Genomic DNA, 26,137 nt, shown 5'->3' on the forward strand with positions numbered 1-26,137 from the left:
CCAGGTCTCAGGGGAGCCTGAGTAGCAGGGTCTGCAGTGGATAAGAGGAAGAGCAGGAGTAACATCTCAATAAAAGCCAAATTTTAATTTGCAGCAATAGCATTCCCTGGAGAAATGGTTTCATGTGCATTTCTGGTGGTGCCAGGGAGCACTGCCTGAAGCTTTCAGCCTCCTCCTTGCTCCAACCCCATATACACACCCTTTGTGTATAGAAATGCAAATTTTCTTTTCTTCTGTCTTTGTATGTAAAGACTTCATGATCTCGGTCACTCTACTAAACCACAAATGGCCAACTTGGCACAGCTGAGGGGAGCGAGAACAAGATCTCAGCAATACTTATAAACTAACACTGAACTTGAAACAAATATAAGGCTTGAATGCCTACATCAAGAAGGAAAGCGAAAAGTTTCTGGCCCCCACATGTCTCTCCTGCTCCAGGACTGTGAAATATCCAGTGAAATGTAACGCTTCACTAGTTGCTGTGATGTTACAGAACGGCACTTCGGAGAGTCAGAAATGTGAAGGAGGTTTCCAGCCTCAAATTTTTGGGAAGGACTTGCCCAGTCTGCCTCCTCTGATTAATAAGAATAGATATTCTTTACACTTTTATAACTCTCAAGTGAAGAATAGTTTTGGAAAGGCTGTCAATACCATTCTGAGTGTTTGCTCAACGCAAAAATGCAAAGTCTCCTGGGAAGAAATTCTGCCGTTCTAAATATCCCAGGAATGAAAAAGGGAAAAAAAAAAAAAGACCAAATGTAAAGCAAATATAAAGTGTTTTCAATTTCACTCAGTCACAGCCCAGAGTGAAACGCTCTTGGAGTTTTACTGGGTGCTGCATACGGACACCCATGAATACAGAGCCATGACCAGGAGAAAGTGGCAGATGAGCCACCAGGTTACTCCACTTCCGACAGTGCAGGCTAGGAACATCTCCAGTAGCCCAGGTACTGGAGAACAGCTGATCCTTCCACCACAAAGCTCCCCGCCAGCTAATTAGCCAGGAACAAGGTAGATTAACCCAAGTAAGGCCATGTGCTGCCATACTCCCCGTGGGCCTCATGGCAGCCTGTCTGGAGGTCTGGTGTCTTCTCCCCAGGCTGCATTGTGGCCGTAGTCCTGCAGGGATGGGGGCTTCAAACACGTCTCGGTGGAAGCTCTGAGCTGTAGCAGGGTGGCTTTTGGTCACTTCCCCTCATTACGGCGCATCAGATCAAAGAGCAGATGAAATGGAAGTCTTAGGTAGGTGACTGCGGATGAAATCCGCCTAAGGGCAAACAACGGGGTAAGGTGAAGAAACGGTGGCACAGCTACTCCACCTCTCCTCCGTGTTCCTGAGAAACTGAACCTAGGTACAAGGCAGAGAAAAAGAGAAAGTGGAGGGGGCGGCACTGGGGATCCCTAGTCTTCTGCAACGGCTGCGAAGAAAACAGAAAATATACCCTGAAACTCCCCATCCTCTTGTAGGAGCAACACCAATGTACACTGGAGCAGCTTTTATGGCTTATCTTCTGCAATGAAGGACAATACCAAAACATCAGCTAATATTATTTTTTAATGTAAATAGAAAGAAGATGAAATGATACTAAGATTCAGATTCAGCAAAGCAACCTGAAATATCTATAGTGACCTTCTCAGATACAGAAAATCTATAGCTCATTCAATTTACTTTATTGTAATCCTGTAATTATTAGGACTGAACATTAGTCAGGATTCATTTTATTTTGGCAGCAGCTGTAGAAATCTTTTCTAAAGAGGTTCAATACTGCTTATCTTAGACGGCGCCCAGAATTGAGAGAAACTATGATGGACAGCAAGAAAAAAAAAAAAAGGAAAGAAATCACAAAATTGTTAACCTGCAAGATATAGGAAATTATTTGAGCCTGAACTGTGTTTGCACTTTTGGAAAAAGATTTCTGATAATTTCTTACAAGAGACCATTAAACACATACAAAGACAGAAGTATAGCGCTGCCCAATAGAAGCACGTAGCCAAGTCCAAAGAAAGACTATGCAGACACCTTTAATCACAACACACTTCTAAAGGAGCTGCTCTGCATTAGGACATCTGTTGTTTAACACACTCTGAGTGATCCGGGAAAGGACAGAAGTGAAACGCCACACAAAGCTGCAATATTGAGTTAAACAGACCTGCACACCCTCACGTGAAAGATTACCTTCAGCCTCAATTATACCATTACAAAAAGAATACGAAACAAAATATTCCAAAAAAAAGAGGGAATGCACAAAAAGATGTCCAGAGTTTATGCTTTGTTTTAGAGAGGGGAAAATAAATTTATTTTTTAAGTATAGAGAACAACAATTAGTATGAAAGGGGTACAACTTGCCTGCCTGTTCACAGGTCCTGACTGTAAGGGTGTGTTGAAGGAAACCCAGCATCGCTCGGTTCCCAATGAGCCGCTGCCTTTGCCCGGCCATAGCCATCTCAGTGCAACCTTCAGCGGAGGCCCAAAATTTGCTGACAAAGGAGTTTGTCTGCAGCTAGAGCTGAACTACCCCTCTGAAGATCTAAGCGGAGCTACCAAAAGCAATTTTCTGTCAGCAGCGCAGTAGCCACACTTGGGATTTCACTGATGAAACCATGACAGCCAAAGGGCTGGGTGTTTTCCCATCGAGTGTCACTAGTAGAACTGATTAGCGCAGATTCAGCTCGAGAGGCTGCAAACCCAAACACACCAAAAGGCATGATGGTAGAAGGTGGTGTGACAACTCCCAACTGTCCCCAGCAGCCCCCTGCCATGCACGCCGCAACACCAAGGCGCATAGCAGGAGTCAGGACATGCCAGGACAGAGTATTCAAATTAAACAAAAATTAGCTAAGTTACAAGTGTATTGCTCCAGCTCAGAAATCAATTACTAGGTGACAAGGTTAAAAGACACTTTATAGACAACTTGATTTTATTAGCCATCTCAGGGAATGCTACTACTTCCCTGCAGGAGACAGTACAGAGGCCACTAGTCCCATGAGGTCAGTAACTCCAATTCTGACTACATTATAAACACAAACAACACGTTCTCTTTAATTTATTACACATGCAAACAGAAAGAAAGAGTAACGGAAAAGAAAATGTAGAAAACAACACTGCATGCATACAGCTCCAGTTACCCTCCAAGCAAACTAAAAGCATTGGCAAAACTCTTGAGTTATCTCACGAACCGCTTAATGAATGGAAAACATGGAAGATGATTAAATACTCGATACATTGTGTTTATTGGAGCAAACGTAAAGACTTTGCTTGTTTATGTCCAAAACCAAAAGGTTGAAGAAGAATGACAGCTACATGCTTCCCGTTATTAAAACGGGTTTATACTATGAATATTCAGTTGCCTTTTTCTCAGGGTGTTGCTCCATCCCTTTAAACCAGGGCTAAATACAACAGCTTTTTAGGATTTCCAGTTGGCAGCTATACAGAAATGTCAAGACAAGAAGGTTGACTTTAGCTAGAGAACTCTACAAACGTTAAGGTGCCAAAAGGCACCTTTTTTCCCAGTAACTTCACTATTAAACTCATTACCACCCATTTGATTAAAGCACGTGTTACCACAAAAGAATAAGGAGGGACAGTTTTAATCTCAATAATCCTGTTCAGAGGTTGTTTCCACCTCTGGATATTCTCTGTGTGTTCTGTTTAGAAAAAAAAGCCAAAGTACTTAAAGTGGGAGGTTTTCCCCCACGTCGCTGCCCTGGGACCGCAGCACGGAGAGCCAATTTACACACGCCACAGTCACGGCAAAGAGAGAGCCATTGAAGAGTTTTTCAGGGATACACCCAAAATGCTATAGCTGGTTTTTATTTTTAAGAAATGAGACCACTGCAACACAGATGCCTTATAAACTACATGTATGACTAAGAAATGCGAGGTTACACCTCTGTTGACAGAATGTAAAAATCTTATTTTCATCTACAGCAATATCGATAGACATTTTCCCAAATATGAGCTAATTCTGTTACTTCCAAGAATAAATGAATGTCTGCTGTAGAATAACCTCCACATTTGTTGTACTAAAGCAGTATTTTTATATACTAAGAAGTAATAACACCTCTGCAATTTAGCATTTTCCACCCAGGAATCCTAATCCACTTTTGAGACAGAACATCTATTGTAATCTGTTGTATTACTGAGACCTGAGGTACACCCACTGCACACACACTTTATACCTTTAAAGTGAAGACATAAAGAAATTATCAAAAAACGGAAACCATCACATAAATGCAACTGTGCAAGGAATAGCACTGTAGTCTTTTCACCACAAAAAGCAATATAAATAAAACACACATGGCTAAGCAAATGTTTTAAGAAGGTTTTTATTAAATGATTGTATAGCCTGCCAGGGTCTTTTGGAATTATACAGCCTATATTTATTAAAGAAGAATTGTTCCTGAAAAAGTTTTTAGGTGATTTGCAGACATATACTTACTGACAGGCACAACCTATTCAGTCATGACTGTATAAGCAAGGAAAAAAATCAGTAATGGAAACCTTTAGAAAGAAGAATTCATTAAAAAAAAAAAAAAAAACAAAAAACAAAAAACCACACCAAAACCCAAAACAAGCATGTCCATTAAGAGCATAAAAGTGGTAGTTATAAGAAAAGACTATTTTAAGTGTGATGAGCTTGGCAAGCTCATCTCTCCTCTGTAAGAGCCCCAGCTCTGCTGGTGGGGATCCCCTCGGGTGCACAATTCAGAGTCTGTCTTTGTGGGTCTCTCTCTTTCCTGCTGCCCCTTCCAACAAAAAGCACAACCACCAACTGCAGAAGTTCAAGTGAAGCAGGGAACCTCCAGTGAGAGAAACTGAAAATTGCTCCATCCTTCCAACTAGCTCGTGGTGCCTCCTCAGGGGTGGAAGATGTGATTATGAGTCAAAAAGTCAGCTTTCCCTCTCCAGGGTGGGAAAAGCTCTTCCAACTGGGCTACAAACTAAATGAAAGGGAACAAGGGAAAATTTCGCTGCCATCTGTTGTTTCTGATCTCTGGAGGTCTCTGAGCAGCATCATGATCAGATCAGGTGAGACTGATGAAGACAAACCACTTGTGTGGAGACCAGAGGGGTCTAGGCCACCAGTCGCATGACACTCAGGCTCGTGTGCTTCCAGCCCACCCCAAGAACATGATTTTAAACAAGTAAAGAAAACTAACTGTAAGATAAATGACTAAATAAATCCTTGCAAGCTCCAAGCCTTCAGCACATATGATAATGTCAGGAGTAAATGTTAACTGTAAACGCAGGCAAAGGTTTTTTGACTTCCACTGCATTTCCTAGGAGCAATGTCAACCTTGAATTCTGGGATCAGGCATCACTGAGAGGTATCTGGCTTCAAACTGTTATTTCCATTTTTAAGGTTTCCCTGAGCAGTTTTACCTTGCTAAAGATAATAATTAAGTGGAAAGAATCGCTAATATTAGAAGATGAATCAGATTGTTCCGAGACACTGACAGCTCAAATGAACTCTTGAATAAATGAGGAGAGATTTGGAAGACCATGAACCAAAAACAAGTAACATCTTCCTTCCACCAGGCACTTATCTGGCTGCAGGAAATCAGTGGGTTTGTTGGGTTGTTTTTTGCCTTTCATATCCACAATAGACAAACTGACCTCGGGAAAACTACGAGTTGGAGCCCTCAAACCGCCTGACGTGAGAGAGACTCCGGGAGATCCGGAGACCTGTGCTGGATGCTCGGGAGAAATCCCATCTCCTCCCCGCCCCCCCCCCAACTCGGGACATGCTCTCCTCTCCCCCAGCCCCGCACATCGTCCTCACCGCCCGCAGGGTACTTTGTCCGAGGCTCATCCCCGGCCGTACCCCGCGGGTTGCGGGGAGCAGCAGCTTCTAAGCAGGGTCCCCGGCTGCCCGTCGCAGCGCTGGTTTCAAAGCGCTTTGTACCCGCCGCGATAATCTGTCACACGGATTTAGGCACTGACAGTCAAACATGCCAAAAATGTCACCACCCACTCGCATTATCCATCCGGCGAAGGACTAGGAAGCGCCGCATTGCTTAACCTCTCCTCCGCCTTCCACCCGCACAGGAAATCCCACCCCAGACACCCCCCCCACGGCGTGACACCATCGCGGGGGGACCCGCGGACACCCGCCCCCCATCACCCCCTCCTCTTCCTCGGGGCGCTGCCCGCGGTGCCCGGCGCTGCGCATCCCCCGACCGCCCGCTCTCACCTCATCTTCCCGGCGGGGGGGCGGCGGCGGCCCGGGACAGGGACGGGCGTTGACGGGGCGGTGGCGGCGGGGGGGGGGGGGGGGTTGGGGGTGGTGGTGTCTCCGGTGGCTGCACCGCCGGTCCCCGCGGTGCTATCCGGGCAGCGCGGCGGCGGGCAGCCCCTCCGCCGGCCCGGCCATGTTGCCGGCTCCCGCCCGGCTGCGCTGCCTGTGTCTGTGTCTCTGTGTGTGTGTGTGGGCAGGACAAAGCGCTGCCGCCGCCCGCCCCGCTCCGCTCCGCTCCGCTCCCACGCGCGGCGGGGCCGCCCCGCCCCGCGCAGCCTCCGCGGGGGTGGTGGTGGGAGGTGGGGGGGGAATAGCCCGCAGGTGAGGCGGGGCAGGGGCGCGGCCGCGCATCCTGCGCGGAACCCATCGGCGGCTCCGGGATCCTCCGGCTCCTCCGTCCCCCGGTGCCGGGGCGAGGGCCCGGGGAACCGGCCATGCCCCGTCCCCGAACCGTTCCCGGCTGGAGCGGGGGCTGGCAGAAATTCAATTTCCAGTTAATATTGCAGGGAAGTTGTGTTTTCTGCTCCTTTGACTACTCGAAAGGAGGTTGCAGAGAGGTGGGGGTCGGTCGCTTCTCCCAAGTAACAGGCGATAGGACAAGAGGAAACCGCCTCAAGTTGCACCAGGAGAGGTTTAGCATGGATATTATGAAAAATTACTACAACGAAAGGGTTATCAAACACTGGAACAGGCTGGCCAGGGAAGGGGTGGAATCGCCATCCCTGGAGGTATGTAAAAGACAGGTAGACATTGTGCTTAACAACATGGTTTAGTGACGGTTTTTGTCAGTGTTAGGTTGATGGTTGGACTGGATAATCTGAAAGGTCCCTTCCAACCTAGAAAATTTTATGATTCACCCCTTTCCACTCGCCCCAGGTGTGTTTCCCTGCGAGCTCTCTCATTCTGCTGTCAGCCCCATCCATCCTCCGCACCCACCCCAGGCTGCCTGGGCTGCCCCCCAGCTGCTTCTCCCCCTCCACCTCTTCTTCCTGCTCCACATCCCAGCCCTGGCCCTGGCCCTCTGCTCTTCTCCTTCCAGTCACCTCCCGCCAGCCCAAACCGCCTGGTGATGATCGCCACCAGTGGGAATAGCTTCTTTGCAGGTCCAGAGCCTGGAGCTTCCCCTGCCCATCTCCACATCTCTTTGCCTCTTCCCATGCATTACCCACTAATAAAAGATGATATTGAACGTGGTATCAAGGATCTGGCACAATATGGGATGAAATACTGCAGTTGTTTCTAATGTCTTTCATACGTAGGTCACCACAACTTCACTGGCTCTTGTCAAGAGTAAAGGCTCTTCAAACTGGGTCCATATCCCATCGGTCTCTCCCAGTTCTGCATCATCCATTTTGGACACAAAAAACCCCCACAACCCAACAATCAGGAAATCCCACAACGAGCGGTGGATTTCCAGGCAGCTGGATCTCTGTGCACATTGTGTCTCCCTCCCTCCATGTGTCCACATCTCATTTAACACTGCTCCAAATGCTCCCGGAGACCCACCTCCATCTGCACATGCCATGATGGGCAAGGGAGCTGCAGCCCCTCTCCCTGTGTGCAGAGGAGTTTGGGGAAGGTGCAGGGATTCCGGGGGGAAGGTGGGCTGTGGGGCAGCGCCTACGGCTGGAAAGCTGTGCCAGGTCTCAGGGGAACCTGCCCGTGGGAGGCAAGCAAGCAGACTGTGGGACCATGCTGGAGGCTATTACAGAATCACAGAATCACAGAATCACCTAGGTTGGAAGGGACCCTTTAAGATCACCTAGTCCAACCAATTAGGCATGGCACAGCCTGTGCAGGAGGTATGGAGCAAAGCAGTGGGGGCCATTTTTGATATAAATACTTACTTTTTCATTTCCATTTCTCTGAAAAGTTAAGGTTTCCCTATATTCAGGCCAATGCAACACTTATTTTTACTGTAATAGTAGTCTATGCCACTAGAATAAATGTTGCAAAAAATCAAGCCCATAGATTTGATGCCCTAGAGACCTTTGTTACCATTGGCTTGTCAAGCTTTGCCGTTGCCCACTGCAGCTCAACACTAAACAAAAACATACTACAATGATAACAGCAACAATAATATGACAGCAACAAAAACTGTGGCGGAAGAAACGTGTACGCCTTTTATTCTGGGCCATGCTTGCTTCTTGATAGCTCATGCATATCTGATAATTGCTATTTTCAATGATCATTAAGATGTTAAAAAACTCATTAGGGAGAGAGTTACTGAAGGGTCAGGGGGAGGGAAGTCCCACCCCTTCTGTGCCTTATTAGCAGAGCCCAGCTCGTGCCTTCCCCATCCCATAGCAGGACTGTGCCACCAGGAAGAGTCCCAGGTCACCCCACCAATTAATAGAAGCTCACTTCCGACAGAGAAGGTCTTTCCTAAAGAAGAAGCTCCCCCTGTTACTAAGGGGGAAACTAAAGCTTAAAGTCCTTTCTTATAAGCAATTATCCTAAATTTCCTAGAAGTCACAATATACATTGCTTGCCTAAAGAAACAACTGTCAGACCATAGATCTGATATGCTGTCTCCCCTGAGTGACAGTGGCTTGTAGAAACGCATCCATGTAATTTGTGATGGGGTTGCTGAAGGTAGCAAGATCATGAAGAAATAACAAGCAAAAATAAAACCTATTTTCTTATTACTATCGTCTGACTAATCCTTTAGAGTGTGGGTCACTGACCAGCTCATGCAACATATGGGAGACAGCATAAGGCAAGGAGGATGCTTAATAAACTAGAAAGTTTCACGGTAATTGTGCTAGAATTTAAAACATCATTAAAAGACCAAATCCATATGTGAGTTCATTGATTTATTATTTTTTCAAATGTAACTTCCTTAAGCTGGGTTTATAACAAGCACAAATCAAACAGGTAAAGAAATGTACATAAATCACGGCGTGGTTAAGATATAAAACTAGAGTAAGCAAAAACGTCTTCTGTGCAGACTTTTCTCCAGGCGTGTGTACGCTGCACGGTATAGAGGGGCACCTGGTGTTGCACAGAGGCTTGTGAGCCTTTACAAAGAGACGAAACTACAACCACCGCGTGCCCCAGCACTGACACATCCCGCCCCCGGCAGCGGCCCAGAAGGGGCTGCAAAGAACCGAGCAGGGCACGGGGGTGGTTTCCACCACTCGCGGCTCTGTTCCTGCGCTGCCTCCTGAGAAGAGGCGCCGTCCTTCGGCAAGTTGCAACACCTCACTGGCTATAAACTTGTGCAATGTCTACCCTTGCAAAAGCTTGGGAGGCTTAATTGCCCGTGAGGTGGTTTGAGAACTGATGCAGAAATGCAGAGTATGTGATGTTATTGGTCAATTATATTGGCTGTTTTATTTATTCTTATATAAAGAAGCAAGAGAGAAAAGGAGAAGAAAGGTTATGTGCTGTTACAGATGCCGATCTTGCTGGCCACTAACGGTACAAAAATAGGAGAGTGGTGTTAAAACTCTGTTGTGTCAGAATCCACGAGTCTTCTTCATCAATGTTTGTGTGTCCAAGTGCCCACCAGATCATTGTGTTGACTGAATGACATGACTGAACCATGTAATAATTGTTTTGCTGGGACAAATCTTACACTGTATTGCCATCAGAACTATACGTCTTCTAAGAGACTTAAAGCTGTTCATTTGTATGAACACATTTATAATCTCAGACTGTAGTCTTGTCGATTCACCTGCTCTTTGCCCAGGGGGAAATCCTGGCCCACCACGGTGCATCTCCATCCTGGTGGCCTTGTTGAACTTCCCGTTCCCCCTCGTAGCTCTTCCTAATTGGGAATCCTCCTGCACGGCCCAACAAAGAGCTGCACAAGAGAACTGCTGTCCCGACAAGGGTCACATCCTTCCTGGCTGAGACCTCCTGCACAGCAAGCCCTGATGGATCTGCCACCTCCGGGTCCTGCTGCAACAACTGCCTGGATGCAGAGATTTCATGTTAGGAGGAGGAGGAGAAGGAGGAAGAGGATGCCTTTCTTAAACTGTCACACAGCCTGGGGCAACATCCTCTGTAAATATCCTCGTATCAGGAGCTCAAGGTCATCCAGTTGTTTTTCTCAGTGAGTCAATGCCACGTCCGGAGCTAAACGCCCGTGCAGCAAGAGTCCTGTGGGGATTTTTTTTCCCACTGAATTTGTCCAGCTCAGAGCTTTCTCTTGAAACTTTCAGGCTTTCCTGAAGGCTTGTCCACAAAAATATGCTCTTTTCAAAGAAAACAAATGTCCACAATAGCTTGTTTTACACCCTTTTTTTTGGAAGGCTTTTCCTAAGCAGGGAGGAAGCCTTGTGAAATTCACCCTTGAGAGGAATTTATTATACCATTTATTATACAATGTCCAGTAATACACATATGCATTTATTTCTAAAAAAGTGTTCCTCAGACAGCAATGTGACTCATAACTTTGCCAGAGCTGGAGTTGGATTCCAATTGTACAATTTCATGGACCCCTCGCTGGGGCAGGGACAACGCGATTACTGAATTCAGGCACAAAGTGAGATCCCCAAAATTCCAAAAACTCAGAGGGGTTCAGTCCTGGATATTTGGTTTTCACCCATCACCATGCTCGTATGGTTGGCCACTTAAACATTCCCCATGATCTTCAGCACCCTTTGACAAATGTCTAGGTCCCATCTCTGGTCTGTTATGGCAGCCCAAAAGAAAGCCTCTGCAACTGGAGAGTCTCAAAACCTCACATTTCTTCAGCAAGGATTCATCCAGTCTCGGGGTGAGAGGAGGAGGAAAGAACCAGAAGAGGATGGACAAAGGATCAAGTGGCAGAAGACTCTGGCGGGAGCTGAAGGGAACAGGAGAAGAAGGACTAGAGAAAAATGAGAGAAATATGGAGGTTTGGGATTTTTTTTTTAACTAGAAAAGGAAAGAAAAGGAAATTAGATGAAAAGGGCAAAAATGAGGAAAGAATGAAGAAGGGAAAGAAGACCGAAGGGAGAGTGGTATAGGAAAAGGCAGAGAATAAGTAGGAAAAAATACACCGTTGATATACTTTAGTTCTATGTTTTATTGTATTTCCCCCAGTGAAGATGGGAGCCAAGGAAAGGAAGGGTCCAGTTGTGCTCTCAGGACAGTGGTGGGGGATAGTCAGTGCCTTCTCTTGGGAAGGGAGGACCCCACCAGCACTTCTATTTTTCCCATTACGCCCTAGGAGAGCCGGGTTTCCAATCGCTAGGAAAGCCAGAGCAGGAAGCTGCAGCTCTCCAGGCAGGGAGGGGCTCCGCTTCGCAGGCAGGCCCTGGGGACCTCTTTTGGTCTTATCTGTTCAAGGCCATCAGTGCTTTTCCCTTAACAAATTTTACATGCAGCTTAAGGAAAAGACACCAGTAAACCTCAAGTGCCCGGGCGCCTGATGCGCAAAAGCCAAACCAGGGTGTTTCCAAAGACCGGGCTTCCTCCTGCGGTACTCGGGGGTAACAGTGGTCCAACCTCCCCAGCAGCATCCCCAGTGATGCGTTTTCATGCCAGGGCGAGGGCAGGAGGGCAGAAGGGCAGGAATGGGAAACAGAAACACACCCGACAATTCCAGTTTTCCTTTTAACAAATAAACTTTGGCTTCTTGGACGAAATACGGCCTCAGCTTATGGTTTAGCATTTCCAAAGGCGGTGTTTTGGAATGGTGTATCCCACGTCAGGGGATAACGTGGTGCCCCGGGAGGACAGTCTGCATCTTTGCTGCCTCTTGCAGAGAAGGCTGTACTGAGCCAGGCAAGGAGCCACTTCATTTTGTTTGTTTTATCTTTATTAAAATCCCCTTGGTCCCAACTCTTGCGAGGTCAATGTTGTTTGGGTTTGAGCTTTTTAGAAAGAGGCCGGGCTGGTCACGGCCGGGTAACAAAAGCAGCAGCGTTCTCACCCAAAACTAGTCGGGAAGATCTCGGCACAGAGGCGATGCCGTGCTCCTGAAGCCAGAGACAGTCGGGACTCTCCAGGCTGCTACACTGCGTGTGGCCAGATTTTCTGCTGAACAGGAGCCGTGCATACGGGAAATGCCAGAGGGCTTTTCACTTAAACTGAGCCTCCTGTCAGCTCCCTCTCCAACTGTTCGAGCCCTAGACAGAGGCTCTCAGAGCTCAGCTCCTGCTCTTTTTAAGTCCTGTAAGGAGGCCAAAACACTTGAACCTCTGGCATAACGGCCTCCCCTGTGGTTATACACTGATGTCATAAATTCGGAATTATGATGTCAGTGAAAGCTGCTGAAAAAGCAAAGCTGGGCAGGAAGGAAGGAGCCCTAAAACGTTGACATTTATCTTAATGAGAAACTGAATCCAGAATGAACAGCCAAGGCAACTGATTTTGTAGGGAGAGGCGTTCTCTTCAGGCTGCCTCAAGCAGACGGTTCCCTCTTCAGCACGTCTCGGCGGTGTGAGGGCAATGCAAGGCAACGACAAATTGCAATAATTTAACATGGCTGCAAAACTCATCCAGCCTTTTTAAAGTTTTGCTTCCTAACCATAATGACTGAACAGCCTGAAGCAGATTTCTTTAGCCTACAACCTGAAATCTGGAGCAAATGTAGCTCGTGTAGCACTGATAGCCAGGATCAGCTGAATTTGTTTCCCTCTGGCTACATGGTTTTTTTAGGTAATTCCACAGGTCAGATTTTAAAAATGTTCATCTCTCAGAAGCTCCTGCTAAAAACCCATTCACTTGCATGGAGACCCAGAAAACAGGTCGCCAGTCTCATGGTTATAACCCCAGCACCTCAGACTAGACCCAGAGACAGCCTTTAAGGTACAGACGTGTCTGGAACAAATGAATGGAAATGTCTAAGTTTGCAGACAGCCAAAAGGTGGTAAAACCAAACCTGTGCTAAGTTGGGGCTGCGGGGGTGGTGGGGAGGAACCACATTGCACGGAGTCCAGGACCTCAAGCTTTCATAAACTGAGACAAAACGTGAGGTCCAAAGAAGTGCCCCCAGAGTCCGGTGACAGTAACAGCACAGCGGCTCCTCAAAAGGAGGGACCTTCTTACGCTTCCCCGTTTGGCAGAAGACCCAGGGGAACCCGTAACACTGTGAAACACCCTGATTGACAAACGTCCCCCTAGTGGGGGACACAAATAAGGTCCACCAAACTAGTGCTGGATGGCAGCTTTGGCTGAACCGTCAGCAATACCTCCATGTAAATTATCTCTTAGTCTTCTACAATTATTTAATGAATTCAGGGGGCAAAGTTGTTCCATTAAGAAAAATGAAATGGCCGTAGAACTGCGTGACTAAGGAGAAACATAAATCAGCAAGAGCGTGAACCGTTAATGTACTCACTCATCTGGCGGCCTCCATCCAGAAGCAGACAGATCTGGGTGTGATTCTGTCCTTCCCCTCGGGAGTGGGTTCCTCATCCCCTGCCTTTCGGGTCTTCTGGGCTGGGAGATGCTCTGGCGAGGGACATCCCTTCTGAAGGGCAGCCTGATGCAGCCAGAGCGGCGCGGCAGGGACCGGACCTCTCCAGCGCCGCTGTGAATCCCAGCCAGCGATGGAAGGAAAAGATTTCTGTCTAGGCTTCTCCTAAGTCTGTTCTTTTCACTAGTAATTAAAGTGACATTTTGCCTGCCATCTGTAGGATTTGGGAGGATGCAATCGAGCAACAGCCCGAGTTCCAGGGACGGAGGAGAAAACACAACAAGAAGACCGCCTGCTTCTCTGAGCAGAACCTGCAGGAAGGAAAAATGCCAACCCTTGCAAAAAAGGGTCTGTTTGCCCTTGCAAGCTCTTGTCACAGGAATAATTTTGAAGGGAAGTAATATCCTGTAATATTAAATTCTTTTGAAGAATAAATTTCATCCAAACAATTTCACATAGGAAATATGACCTTGTATTAATTAACTTTGTATTAATTAGAAGAGTAAAAATTCCATTTTAACAAAATTGATTTGCTTCATGAGAGCATTGTTTTAATAATTTGAAATGGTGGGGGGCTTTTTTAATTCACTGCCATTGAAAAACTCTTTACTTTCTCTTACATTTATCTCATCTCCTTTCTTTAGTATTTCTTTTTTTTTTTTTTTTTTTAATTTTGGTGGGGTTTTTTTGGGTTTTTTTGTTCTGTTGTTTGGGGTTTTTTGTGTGGGTTTTTTGGGTTTGTTTTTGGGGTTTTTTTAATACAGTGACTGATTTTTTTAGAGATTTCTGGAAATTGTTAATACCTGTCAGGTTTCAACAACCTGCTAAAACCAAGCACTACCAAAAGTGTCTATGTAATAATGATCTTTCAAATAATTCTGTATGTACTATTTGAATTACTAAGTTGAAAAAGGCTTTAGTATTGATATAATATGTGTCCTTTAGGAGTAAAATAAATATATGAAAACAGGCAGGAGAGGTAAATAAAATCCTGAAGAGACTCTTATTTGAAAATGGGCGATGAACCTAAAAACCATGTTGAGTCTACATTTGTTTTGTAAGCATACAGAAGAGGGAGGAAGAAGTCTTTTGAAAGCATGTGTATCGTTTTCTGAATAATGTAAGACTTAAGCTAATAATATCTATTCTCTAAGCAGCTAATCACTTTGAACATCCTGACACAGAAGTGTTACCTGAGTGTACGTGCTTATCATCGTTTTGGACAATTACAAGAGTCGTATGGGTGTAGCGAGTGTAGGATCCCCAAATCCCATCGCATGTATCCCAGACATCAGCAGAGAAAAAAATCCCTACCCTAAAAATATTGTAAAATCTAAGTATGTGATATATATTACAGGGCTGCCCATGGACAAAGGGAGGACAATCAGGAAACGCCAGGATGGCGCTGATGGCCTGAATCCACTCATACAGGGAAGGCAGGAGGGCAGGGAGGAAGGGGCTGAAAGCAGACACTGTCACTGATACTCCAAAGTGGAAGTCAAAGAAGCAGCATGGATACAGATACAGTAAGAAACCAGGAACTCAGCCGTAAAACGATTAGAGGTAGTCATGGCCACTGCTTTTATAAGCAGTTAAGGGCAGCAAAATGTCCCAGCAAGAGCTAAGATGGATGCAGTCCTGGAAGCTGAAGACACAGAAGAGAAATACAAAGGCAAGAAAAACAAGAAACAGGAATTGAAACAGAAAAAAGCTGAAAGGGAGTGGCTCAACAGCACTACACAAGAGCCACAAAGAGACAAGTCTCTTCTTTGAGGAACGCTACAGCTGCTGCAGCCATGATCAGGGGAGGGAAGGAGCAGAAGCCCAAGCCCGGCCGCAGCTCCAGCCATGGACCTGAGAACCAGCTGATGCTACATGGGAGGGCTGGAGATGGCAATCGCTGCAGACAGAGCACCAGGTGAAGGAATCAGGTGTAAAAGTCCCAGGTGCTGGGGTCCTGCTGAGGGAATGAAATATGCAAAGTTCAGGAATAACTCTCTCTCTCTTTTTCCTTTTTTTTTTTGATTTTAAAGAAAAAAAAAAAAGTCACACTCTTAAGAAAACAAATAAATGCAAGAACGAAGGAACAAGGGTGGAAGTGAGGAGAGCTGAAGATTATATATAACAATGGCAAAATTGTGTAGAATTTCCTGGATAAAGAAGAATCACTTTAACAGTCATCAAACGGACATTTGGCTCAAGACGTTACCCAGCACTTGCCAATTCAGCTAATACGTTTATCAGGTTTTCATAGAGGAACAAAGACACATTTAACAGCAGAAGTTCGAAACAGAGGAGCAGCAGAGGCACAGATGGGATGGGATTGTTGAAAATCCCCTTTGATCAGTAACCCTAGGGATGAACTTGCAGGATTCCTCCTCTGTTTCTTGTAAGGGATAATAGTTTAAAATGAAGAAAGGGATCACAAATACGTTATTACATCCCAAAAGTAGCACCGTGGGAGAAGGATGAAAAGGGAATGAGCCAACCCAATTTGCAGCTCCTGTTTTCTCTCTTGCAGGTAATGACAAATCACCTACAATTCTGAAAGCAGAAACCTGAAAGCACCCCGTCTGCAAATGCAATAAAAAAAAATAATTAATAAACAGAAGGTATCGTGGCATAATCTACCAAGTACCCAGACAAGATGAGAACCTGTCACAACCTCTTAGGATTAACCCTAGAAAGGGCAGGGATGTTATGCCTTAGTTTCACACACTTCATGCAGAGGGAGACTGACATCACCACCAAAAAAAGTTGTTCCAGTGCTCCTCTGCCCATTTATTTTCTTCTCCACATCACTCCTTCTTCTGTAAAAGCTCAGAACAAGCATTCATAGAGCTGCACAGCTAAATCAGACAAGGAAACTGAGAAAAAGGGGTTTCTGGTTTGTAGTTGTTGGGTTTTTTTCCCTTTCCCTCGAACCGATTTTAACCTGGGTCCATCTCCCAGCTGGATGCTCCCTATGGCCACAACAGCTCTTGTGCTGCTTCACGGGATGGGGATAAGCAGCCAGGGGCAAAACCTCTTCCTTCAGTGACAGTGGTAGATGACAGCGGGTTAAAGTGACCCTGAAACCCTGGTTTTCCTGAGGACAATTCCATAACACAGGGAGGTTGTCAGGTGCTCTTGCCATGAGCACAGCCCTGTGCAGCGGAACGACACTCCTCCGCCAGCCGAGGGCTCAGAAATAAGTGGTGTGTACCAGGAGGCAGAGCCAAGGCAGTTTGCAGATGAAAACCTGTGGCGTGTCCTTCCCTGCCGTGACGCTGGAGTTTCACTCCCCAGGTGTGCGTTAGGGATCGCATTCCCAGGGTCATGCTCACGCATGAAACTGTGTACCCCAAAATCTAGATTTTATTCCCAAATATTTTCAAATGCAGCTCTAAATCGAGAAATCATAAATGTGTGTTGTTAAGTTAAAGCCCATCTATAAGTATTTCATGTTGAAACAAAGATATTTTACTAAACAGGAAGAATGCATTGAAAATTCACTTTAATACATGTTTATTGGTGTCCTGCACTTTCAGTGTAGGAGGTTGGAGATGTAATAAAAAAGTTTCAAAATTTATTGATTCCATTTCATTTAAATCACTCTAAACAACCAGTGCTTTAGAGTTCAGAGAATTAACGTTTACCGTCCATTACGAGCAAAATTTTAATATTACCTTTTTCGAGTCTGCTTAGAACTCCTCTCTTTTAAAATTCTTGATACATTCCTCAAAGTAAACAATACATTTCAATCTGTGTCACAATCAACATTGATAAGGCCTTCTTAACCATTTTATACCACCTCCACTGTTACTTCATTGCAAAACACAATCTTGTTTCATACTATAAATATCCATCCATGCACAAAACACAGGGGCCAGAAGTTACACAGTAATATCTCATGTAGGCTTCCAAGACTTCCTTTACCCTCTGCAGGTTTATGGTACGCTTAAAAAGATATCTTTAGACTTGGTCTACTTGGTCTTAAAATACAAATATACAATATCCATAAGCATAAAAAAGTAAAGCTAGATTGCCTTACCATTTGTTATGAACTGCTAAAATCTTATACATGTACAATATAGCTTCATGCTGATTAATATACATATTAGTTAAATATATCAACCAATAGTGGGGATGTGGCCAAGCTTTTTTGTTTTGTTTTCAAAAAGAAATTGTTCATGTACAAGTAAAAAGATTTAAACTCATATGGAACACCTGAACCACGTAGACACCTGTAAACTCTGCTGAGATATTCAGGTCAAACTGGGGCATAACCTGCTGATTCACTAGAAAGAGAACACCACTCCTCACGGGTGATACCCAAGGTGTGACGTTCCCAAGTGAATGCAAATTTACCAGCATTCACATTTTCAGGTCCAAAACACCAATTTTTGCATCTCCCATCTCGGTTTATATTTTTTGTATCTATTCATCATCATCCATCAGAAACAATTCGGTACCTTGACATTGTCATAGATTTTTCTAAACAAGTAGATATACAGTACAAAGTGTAGATAGTGAAACAATTAAGCACATATATACAGTCTTTGAAAGGCATTTTTGTGACCATTTTAGCAGTGTTTATAGAAAACATTTAAGATAGTCACATTCCGCTGATACCACTGTATTGCAAACTGTCAAGCCACATTTCTTATATTCAACTTGTACTGCATTGTATATTGTACAACGGAAAACGATCATTCTTAAGGTGTGACACAATGAAAAAAAAAAAAAAAAACGAACACTAGACTGAGTAAGGTAACCAGCACAGGGCTTCATTTTCCTGAGGTTTGTAAGAATTTTTTTAAACAAAAAAAAATAAATCACAGTGACCAGGCTAAACTGCAAACATACTGTTAAGTTTTAAACATGCAGTTTATTCGTAAGTTCTATGCATGGTTGACTCAATTGTGTATGTTCACACTGATGTTTCCTCTAAATGACTCGCCACTGCATAATACTTGTATCTTTTCCGCCTGTGGAGATGAGATGGGTGTCTTCACAGAGAAAATCTACATTAGTTACATGACTACTATGTCCACCGTAGACGTGGCTTGGAGCCTAGAAAACACCATATTAGTGAGAATATAAACTGTCATAAAAACATATCCTTATAACATAACATTCATACGACAATGAAACCAAGGCATCACATCATTCTCTTCAAGCATTTTAATATTAAATTAAATTTTAAATTTAATTGTAGTCTCAAGTCAACCTTAAGTGAATCCCTTAGGCATATACATATTCCCATTCTTCCTTTTTTTGTTTTTGTTTGGTTGTTGTTTTTTGGGGTTTTTTTTGTACATAGGCAAACAACATTTAATGCATTTGTACGAGAGTAAATGGTTTTGAAATACCTTACCCTAAACTGTGAACACGGATATGAGAAGAGATGTACTTTGCCAAAATCATCCCCCGTTGATAGTAGTTTTCTCCCATGTGATCGACAGACAGCGTTGATATCTGTTCCATCTGAACCTTCAGGCCATACACCTGAAACACAGAGGGACTAATTAAAGGTTTTTATAATGGAAATAAGTGTGACAACTTAAGTTTTTGTTAAAATATTAATAAAGGATGACTTGTTTAAAAAAAAAAAAAAGAAAAACCTATAAAAATAACTGCAGCTGAGTCAGTATGTGTACTTCAGTACCAGCAAAAGACCAGATCCTAATAGGAAATCAAACACATAAACAAATATTTTATTTCCTCTAGTCAGCAAAGTGCTTCTTACTTTGAAGAAAACAATTCTGACTAATTATGGTCATGTGTCTGAGCCTAAAAGAATATTCCTAGGGTTATGTAGAAAAATAACAATTACTGCTTTTATTTTCCCTTCTGCTTTTGTATGAGCTAAAGTAATTTCTTCAAACTACTGTAGTCTAAAAAACTACCTATGTATGATTCAACAAACTTTCCTCATATTAGTAAAGTCTAAAACTTATGAAACAAGAAATTAAGTAGTTTGAAGTGTTATTTAGTAAATAGATTCCTCAAAAAGAAACTGAACCTACATAATTTTTTTAAATGCTTTTTTTTACTGTAAGTAATTCTTCTCCTTCCTCACGTACTCTACCCCTTGCTGTTCTCACACAAAGCGGTGTTCTAAAATTAAACTGTAGGCTCATCAATGCAAGGGCCTAATCTCTGCACCACATCTTTAAAGCCTCTGAATACTTGCCTGTAATAAATTGTAATTGTAATAAAATCCAACCAGTTATTGAATTTTTATTTTTTTTGTGTGCGGTACTGCGGGCTTTTTTATTTGTTTCTTTTTAGGAATTTCAGATTTTATCTAATCCCTACTCGACAAAAATGATCCCTAACTTTCAGAGACCACTGACACAACCAGTTATAATGCGTGTTCTGCCATTAGGATTTGGCAAAAACCCCATTTGTGAACACGTAGAATGAAGAGGCACAGAGAGGCTGTTTTAAATAACTGCTTTGACAAAAAAGAGGCTGTGTGAACACCAAACGCTAGCTGAAAAGGGAGAGGAGTCTTCTCAAGAGGTCACTATGACAAGCTGGAAATCACCCCTAAAGAAAATGGTTTAAGAACCAAGATTGCCATTTTGAAATGGGGAAAGGATGATATCAGGGTTTTTCTTTGAAACTCTGTGCTCTTTCAAAATTTATTTCAGTGCCTCACTGACAGTTTTTCAGAATATGTAAACTGAATCCCCTTTGCTGAAAAATTAGTCCTTTTGTTTTTCCCATCCTCTGCAGACATGGAAAGAGACCGTTTCCTTTCTCTCATTTGAAGACTGATGCCATGCTTTTTTCTTCCTCCTCTTCTCTAAAAGTCATTCATTACATCTCTTCTCCCACAACAATATTTAGACATATAATTATTCTTACTAGTCAGCACGTTATCTGTTAGACCAATGTGCAAAAACCAGAAGCAGCTATTCCAGCTGTGACTGAAGCAGATACTGATAAATGAACGATTACTTCACATTTTGGATGGCATCCTTTTCATTAGACATCCCACTAATGCATCTGCCTTTCCTACAACAGCATAATGCTGTTGATTCACGTTCAGTTTGTATGCAAGAGTATTCTCATCTTTCTGTGCATATCTGCTCTCTTGCCTGCTCTCCTCTGGTCTCTATTTGGACAACTGGGTTCTGCTCTCCTGTTTGTCTCTATTCAACTGCCTCCTTTTTTTCATACCATTCCTCTGTTTCTCAAGACAAATTGCTAATCCTGCAGCTCTTTTATCATCCATGCTATTAATATATATATTCAAACATAATATTCAGTGTACAGTCTTCTAGTCAGTTTTGAACCCAACCAGTCTGAGCTCTGCTTTGCTTGCAAAGCTGTCAGGCTTTGCACAGCACCTGGGATTTCTTCTGTTCCTGCCCCACACCTCAAGTACTAATTTTTCCAAAACAGGGCATGTGATAGGGAACTGATGCCTGGGTTACGCATCCAGCAGCACATGGCTCTTGCACAAACATACAGCCCAGTAAGTTTTTCAAAGTCTTTAGTCCTTCACATTTACACGTGTTTGCATCACTAAAACGTCCTCCCTTGAACACACTTCTTTATATGCTGTTGATTTTCAGTTGAATTATCTGTAACCATTTCCAGGGTGACTAATCTGTTCCCATGCTTGAAGACAGGTGTTCAACAGATCAATGTTCATTTTCCCCCCTGTGTTGGTTATGTTGATCTGCGAGTGCTATGCATACAATTTGTGATTTTTAGGTGGTTCTGCTAGAGTAAGAAAAAAATATTCCTAGTTTCAGTCAGCCAGTAGCTACTGAAAAATCAATGTACTAGAAGCCTCATGTCCTTGATGATGTGATTTTTTCATCTACGTCCTGTGGGGCAATCCCGGCAAGCGTTTGAAGACTGTTCATACTGGCTGCTCTGAGGCCCCAAAGTACTGAATAGTAGAGTGACTTCCAACATTACCGGAGTGGTTTCCAATTTATAATTTATGAGCTTCTTCAATTTATTATTTTAGCCACTAACTTTGCATTTTATCCTCTCCATGTGGGCTCTGTAGGCAAATATATGATTCTGCAGATACTGCATTCATTCTCCATTTTTCCAGTACTTTGCCTGTTCTCTGCGAGGTCCTGAAAATAATTACTAACGGACTTGAGATTATGCTAACCGGTTGTTTTCACAGATACAACAAGGTTCACCGCACTCAGATACTTTGAAAATATCTGACTTCTAACTACTTTCCAATCTACTGCTCTGCTGAAAGCAGAGGTCTTACCCTTTTATTACTGGCCATCAGATTGTATTAAGTCTTCCAATAAAGACATATTAAAAAAGAAAAAGTGTCAGTTTTTTTAAGACTTCAGCCTTAGAAGTGTCATCTCTCCTCTCTGCAGAGCAGGCCAATATTGTCATTGACCCTTTCTGTACTTGTCACAAGTATGCATTTACGTTTAGGCTTTGTTTAGGTGTCTCTTTGGTCCTCCAACAGCTACTTTCTGCATTCCTCTTCTTTGTAGGACTGGTCAACAACAGTGTAACCAAATTTGTGTCTTGCTCCCACTCCTATCTTTCCTCTGGACTGGCAGAGTTTGTGCCCTTCATACCATCTAAGGAAATACCACCACCTTTCTCTAACTTCAGATCTTCCCTAACAGGGTTTTGGATTTTTGCAATTTGCCTCCCTGAAGTCCATTATTTTCATTCTGTTGCTCTTTTTTCCTCCTTTACTAAGGATCATACTTCCCTAATTCCACTGGCATTCGCATTCTCAGTAAATTCTTTCCAACTCCCCAGAATCAAACCTGGAAGAAACTCCCCTCCGGGTGCTTATCTATTTCCTGTATCAAGAGTTTTGATAACTTGCTGGTTAACCACTGTACTGCAATTTCTTTCCCAAAAGACACTGGAATAGTTAAAACCTCATGTCCTCAGCAATTCCTGTGGTTTGACTGATTCTGTTAACTATTTAAAAAATTCTAATCGTTTGATTTTTCTGGAAGGATGGGCAACAGTATAACCCTGGCACCATTCATATTCTTTTTTTCATCTAATTATTATGCATTATCTTTGTAACTTCCCAGTCTGAACCTAACTGTATAGCTATGAATCCTCACTATATATAGCACCATGTTCTCTCCCGGTGCATTGAATATGCTTTCCGAGTAAATTATATTCTTTTACTTTAAAATTCCATTCATATGATGAACATCCTCCCAATCTCTACAACATTACTAAAAGTAGCAGCTACTTTTATTTATTCCTCTTCCTTGTTGCTTCAGCTTACAATAAACCAGTTCAGCATGGATGACTGCAAGTATAAAAATGTATAGGCATTTTCTACAAGTTCCCCATTGGCCCAGTAGATGATTTTGTTCCACAGTCTGGCTCCAAAAGCTGATCTGTTGCAAGGGGGGAAGAAAAACCCTCTCAGGTGCGACACTCCTCTCCTATGACTCTCTGTGCACCAAAAGCAGCCCCGTATTCTATTAGCACTATATTTTCCAGAAATCCAAATTATGAAGTAAGGAATACTCACTTAAAGTATTTCTCATCTCAGAATACCTGAACCTGATAAATGCAAAGACTTTGTAGCTCTGTAACTGTGTAACAGGTATACTCAAATCCCAGGAATATGTTAATAGTTCTATGCGGGCCTTCATCCCTCATATGAGAAACACATTATCTCAACATGCAGCCAGTCTTCTAGGATTTCCTCCTTTTACTAACTCTGCATGTTGTAGTGATACCCAAGAACTGCTTGTCAGTTAAATTGTACAAAATTTGAATGTGTCTTCCCAGCATATTGCTACTGCCATCCCATTTTTAGGCTCTAAAAACATGTGCTTTCTGGCTGCCTTCAAACACATCACTGCATCTATTCTGCTTGAAACATGGGTGAAAATCTTCATTGGTTACTGCTTATACTAAAACAGACTCTTATCTGAACTTCTACTGTGGCTTCCTATTTTACCTTGAAGACTCAAGAATTTGAAGCTTCTCATACTCAGCTTTTGTAAAGATCTGTCTAGTTCTGCACATGTTATGGAATGAGTACAAAGCTTCAGAGTACACTGGGGAAAGCGGCTTCTTCAGAACTGGCAGAAGAGAAGTCCCATGGAAACAAACCACCCTGATTTTGCTACGTTTTTATTCTTTCGTCTTTCATTCCTTTCACCTAATTTAATTGGTATACATTGTATCAAAATACATTATAAGTACTTAATGACAGGGACTGCTACCCATTTTGTGTTTGCACAGTAAGGGGATTTGGCCAAGTAGCTGCCTAATTAAACAATAATTCCACAGAACTGGTACTTTAAATTAGAAATGACGAGAAGCAGCTCTAGTGTGACAGAAAGGGCAGCGTGTGATTTCTTCCTTGTCTCCCATTTATGCTGTAATTTAATATTTATACTTGAAGCTAGCAAGACTATTAAATCAGAGTCTTTCTGGATTGAAATAAGAGGACAGATTGTAATAAAAATGGCATAACAGAAGTTCCCTATTTTTCCCCTTAATATGAATAGTCATGTTTCATAAGAAAAAGTTGGCAATCTCAGTGTTTGTTAATAACAAGAACGGTAAAAGCTTGTAAGAGGAAAGTCACTTACCAAAAACATGGAATCCTAAAGTACAGGTGTAAGTGGCCCATTCTATATCTCTGGTTGTTTCAACACTCACAACTTGTTTACAAGCTGAGGGGACCCCTACAAAAGAGAAAAACCAACCACATGACAACATTTTAATTTCTCAAATTGTATAGATTTTTGATTGCACCAGATGAATTAAAACATATGGTCTATCTTGGCAGTTATATGGTTTCATTTAAATTTTAAATCTGCATTAGACTGCCTGAACTTTGCACAAAAGCACTAAATACAATTCTTACTCACAGTATAAGATTTCATAGTCTCCTGAATTAGACACGAGATACTGTGAATTAACAGACCAATCCAGATGAGTAATGAAGCTGGAATGACCCTACAAGGAGAAAAATATTGTATTAACTGCACTAACAGTATCTCTCAATGTGACAGTATTAACACAGTGCTACAAAACATACTTAAAGTTTTTAATATTGAATCTGGAGAAAAAAAAAGGTTACTTACCGAACATTTCCCAATTCTAGTGTACTTTCTTCCATTTTCACTTACGCTATATATATAAATACAGTTGTCATGGGAACCTATTGCCAAGAAGTTTCCATCTGTAAACACAAAAGTGAACAGTAATTATTCCTGTAAGAAAGAACTTAGGCTAATTTTGAAAAGTTAGTGTGTCACAGACAAGAGGAACTGTTCTTAAAGACTCTGATCCTATAAAGTGAAAAAAAAAAAAACTTTTTTTTTTTCTTTTTCAGATACATATCGATTCATGTTTCAAGCTTATAGAGCAAATATTACTGTTAAAAACACATGACACTTTTGAAAGCAGCTACAGCCCATTTAGGGCTAACCTGGTTGCAACAACCTGCACAGTTACGTCACCCTTGTTTTTTTTCTTCCCAGTGAAACAGTATTGAACATGTGGGGGAGGGAAGGAAGGAAAAGAAAACTAGAGGTTAAGACACCACCCATTCAGTGTTGGCAACGTTTCACGGCATATTTATTTTTAACTTCAGTATGGCAAATGGGACAAACCAACCCCAAATTTAATTAAAAAAAATTCACCGTTTTTGGTTTTTTTAAGCAGTAAATAAACACACTCAAACCTGGTGAGTAACGCATTACAGACAGCTGCTCATTCCCATCTGTGTGTACAGTGACCAAGTCTTTTGTTTCCGTGTCAAACACAAACCACCTGTTGTAAATACAGAAAGAGGCCAATAAATCATTCCGTAAGGAATTTAAATCCACTGTAATCTTGACCAACTTTTCTTCTGTCAAAATAGCATAAGTTTTACACCAAGAAAAGAAAAACAGCAACTGCTACTTGGTTTGGTTTATTTTTACTTCAACACACAAGATATTTTCCTGGTTAAAAAACATGGGAAAGAAACTGATCAGACATTGACCCTGACAACAATCTTCAGATTTTCATTATGTCACGCATTAGAATAAAGTAGGCATTACATATAATGACCCTTCTCCTTTAACGACCCTCCTTCTATGCTATGCTGATGTTAAAATTGATACCTACATTAAATCATAGAGCAGAGGAAAACACAAGCAAGAATCAGGACCATTCTCTTTTGATAGAAGGATTAGCTTTATTTATTATTTTATTTTAAGTTAGTTAATTTATTAATTTTTTATTAAATTTTATTTTTAAAAAATTAATTTTAATAACATAAAATAGTTTGTGGAAATATGTAGAAAAGACAAAGATAAAATTTGCATTTCAATACTTGCATCAAATTATTAAAGACAAAGTAAAGATTCCTCTCAAAGCTTCTCCTTTTGATTTACTTTATTTAGTGAATAAAGTAAATTTAGTAACCAGAGTAAATCATTTAGGAATGATATACAATCCGAAATAATCATGGCTCATAACCTATAAGCATTCTGTATGTTCCCTGTTAAGTGGAACTGTTTTCAGTACTAACAGCAAAGTCTGCCCTCAAGTGACATTAAAGGAGAGGATG

The 26,137-nt window shown here is 42.5% G+C and overlaps 2 protein-coding genes across 8 annotated transcripts in view; both read right to left on the minus strand.

Moving 5' to 3' along the window:
- The window catches only part of EVL (Enah/Vasp-like), a 156,375-nt gene extending 149,889 nt beyond the window's left edge, over positions 1-6,486 (minus strand). Inside the window, exon 1 of one of the 3 annotated variants that reach the window (XM_074148453.1) lies at positions 6,195-6,477. In XM_074148453.1, coding sequence (XP_074004554.1) covers positions 6,195-6,199 — 5 coding nt within the window. In that variant the 5' untranslated portion in view covers positions 6,200-6,477. Of the gene's footprint in view, positions 1-6,194 lie in introns of all 3 variants that reach the window. The other 2 variants (XM_074148451.1, XM_074148454.1) reach the window with 2 other exon arrangements.
- A 10,587-nt stretch (positions 6,487-17,073) lies between these two features.
- The window catches only part of EML1 (EMAP like 1), a 127,924-nt gene continuing 118,860 nt past the window's right edge, over positions 17,074-26,137 (minus strand). For all 5 annotated transcript variants that reach the window (XM_074149688.1, XM_074149689.1, XM_074149687.1 and 2 more), the window contains 6 exons: positions 25,265-25,353; positions 24,663-24,760; positions 24,447-24,534; positions 24,165-24,260; positions 18,953-19,083; positions 17,074-18,648 (listed from right to left, as the gene is read on the minus strand). In XM_074149688.1, coding sequence (XP_074005789.1) covers positions 18,523-18,648; positions 18,953-19,083; positions 24,165-24,260; positions 24,447-24,534; positions 24,663-24,760; positions 25,265-25,353 — 628 coding nt within the window. In that variant the 3' untranslated portion in view covers positions 17,074-18,522. The remainder of the gene's footprint in view (positions 18,649-18,952; positions 19,084-24,164; positions 24,261-24,446; positions 24,535-24,662; positions 24,761-25,264; positions 25,354-26,137) is intronic.

Source organism: Numenius arquata, chromosome 6 (assembly GCF_964106895.1).
Source record: "Numenius arquata chromosome 6, bNumArq3.hap1.1, whole genome shotgun sequence".
Lineage (NCBI taxonomy): Eukaryota > Metazoa > Chordata > Aves > Charadriiformes > Scolopacidae > Numenius > Numenius arquata.